The sequence below is a fragment of the Lipotes vexillifer genome, unplaced genomic scaffold (genome assembly GCF_000442215.2).
Source record: "Lipotes vexillifer unplaced genomic scaffold, Lipotes_vexillifer_v1.1 scaffold21, whole genome shotgun sequence".
Taxonomy (NCBI): Eukaryota; Metazoa; Chordata; class Mammalia; order Artiodactyla; family Lipotidae; genus Lipotes; species Lipotes vexillifer.
Genome location: NW_006774065.1, coordinates 2191268 through 2193405, shown reverse-complemented (window position 1 = coordinate 2193405; position 2138 = coordinate 2191268). Strand labels below are relative to the sequence as shown.

Below are 2138 nucleotides of genomic sequence, written 5' to 3'. Positions count from 1 at the left end.
AAAAAAAAAAAAAAAAAAAGAAATAATATAAGTAAAGGGTTTTGTCCAGTGCCTAGCAAGTAATAAACATTCAGTAAATATTAGCTATTGTTATTCTATTGTTATTCTGGTAAAGAAGCTTTTCGGTGATTGAAATTAGATAAAACATGGTTATTTTCTATCTTTAGGGGAGTGAGAGGAAAGCCTTGTTAAATACATCTTTCAAGTTCCCAGTGTTAGCTCTGGGACAGGCAGTGAGGAACCAGTGAGGTTACAGAAAGGGTCAGGGAGACAATGTTCAGGGTTATATAGGCATCACCTTCCCTCTTCAAAGGGGGTGTACCTTCCGTAGTACCTGTATTGGGTGATTTCACACCTATATTCTGAGAGGAAAGCTGAGGATAGCAGAAACAAAATAACCATTTGAGAGATTAAAAAAAAAAAGAAAGAAAAGAAAAACTTCAGTTCTGTGACCGGTAATTTTAAAAGCAAACGAGTAATAACAGTGTTTTTAAAAATCTCACACCACTTCCTGTGGCAACTGTTCCATGCACTTTGATGGCCCAGCTCTGCGTTTGGTCCAGAGCTGTCTGCAGGCTGTCCCAGCCCTGCCTCTCCTGGTCCCCTTACCGTTACTCAACTCTTGCAAGGTGTCCTCGTGCAGAGCCCTCAGTCTCTGAAAAGTCATCGCACAGTCCCGCGTTGATAACAGCTGCAGTTGCATTAGAGATGCACACAGAGTGGACAGCTCAATGGTATGCCTTTGACACATAAAGTAATATAGGACTTTTATAAAGGAAAGAAAAAAATGTCCAGTCGTGATTCCATTGGTCAGATTTCATCGAGACCAAGTTTTCTCCAATTAACCAGATCCTGGCCTGGTGTGGACAGGACCTGGTGAGTCCGGGCGGAGGGTCTGTGCGAGGACGGAGGAAGGAGTGGTGTTTGCGCTGGCACACGAGAGGCGTCGAGGGCCTGGGGATCCCGGCCCGTGCCCCTACCCTGGCCAGGGGCGCGGCCGGGCGGGGCGGGGCGCATGGGCGGGGCGGCGGCGGCTCCTCCCCCGGCGGGCGGGAGGGCGGCGCCGTACGGCGGGCGGCCTCGCGGTGCCTAGGCGCGGGCGGCCGGCCTGGATCGCTCAGTCGCGCGGAGCCGGGCCCAGGAACGCAGGCGGCGGCAGGATGAACAGCATCAAGAACGTGCCGGCGCGGGTGCTGAGCCGAAGGCCTGGCCACAGCCTGGAGGCCGAGCGCGAGCAGTTCGACAAGACCCAGGCGAGCGGCGGGGCGGCGGGCGGGCGGCGCCGTCCACCCTTCCCCTCACACGCGTCCCTCGGGGCCCGGCCTGCGCCCACCTCCAGAGCGCCGGGAGCTCGGGCCTCTCCCCGGACCCCTTGCTCCCCGGCCACCTGGGGCCCCCCGGCCGCATCTCGGCCGCGGCCACCCAGCTCCCCGGCCTTCGCCGCCCGAGCCGACCCGCGCGCAGGTGAACCGGAAGCGCGAGCCGGCGCCCGGGCCCGAGGTGGCGGGGGACCGGGGTGGCAGGGGACTGGGATGCAGCCGGGGACTGAGATGCGACCGGGGGACCAGGTGGCCAGGCGACAGAGGTGTCCAGGGACTGAGAGGCGGCCGGGGACCGAGGTGGCTGGGAGCCGGGGGGAGGGAGGGGCCAGGTGGAGGGAGCCGAGACGCGGCGTGGGGCCAGGTGGGGTCAAGGTGCGTCCCGGGCCCGGGTGCGCCCGGCCGGGGCGGCCCGACTGGATTTCTCCGCCCTGGCCGCGCCGCCTCTCCCGGGCTCCGTCTACTTTTCCCACGGCTTAAAAGAATGCCCCCTCCTCGGAGAAGCAATGCATTTCCTTAAAGGAAACTCCCTGCTTCCTTTTCTCCTGAGCTGTTTTTCAGGGCCGCACAATATCTTGTTATCTGCTGGGCGAAAAGTTTCACGTCTGTAGCCAAACTTGTTTGCCCGAGCGCTGGCCCACGTATAAACAAGTTCACACCCCCTTATTAAATGACGGCGCCTGACAGACAGAAACTTCCTAGGGCTCCCTTCCTGCACTTCCCACGCGCCCGCATCTCTTCCAGAGGGTGGCCTATCCTGGGAGGGTTATTTTAAAAATGAAACAATGACGGGGGTGTGTATTTGTCCATGTGTTCCTG

The 2138-nt window shown here is 58.3% G+C and overlaps 1 protein-coding gene across 1 annotated transcript in view; it reads left to right on the top strand.

Moving 5' to 3' along the window:
- Positions 1-1123: 1123 nt before the first annotated feature.
- HIP1R (huntingtin interacting protein 1 related) overlaps positions 1124-2138 on the top strand; it is a 27132-nt gene continuing 26117 nt past the window's right edge. Inside the window, exon 1 of the mRNA XM_007448686.1 lies at positions 1124-1253. Within this exon, the coding sequence (XP_007448748.1) occupies positions 1161-1253 (93 nt within the window). The 5' untranslated portion in view covers positions 1124-1160. The remainder of the gene's footprint in view (positions 1254-2138) is intronic.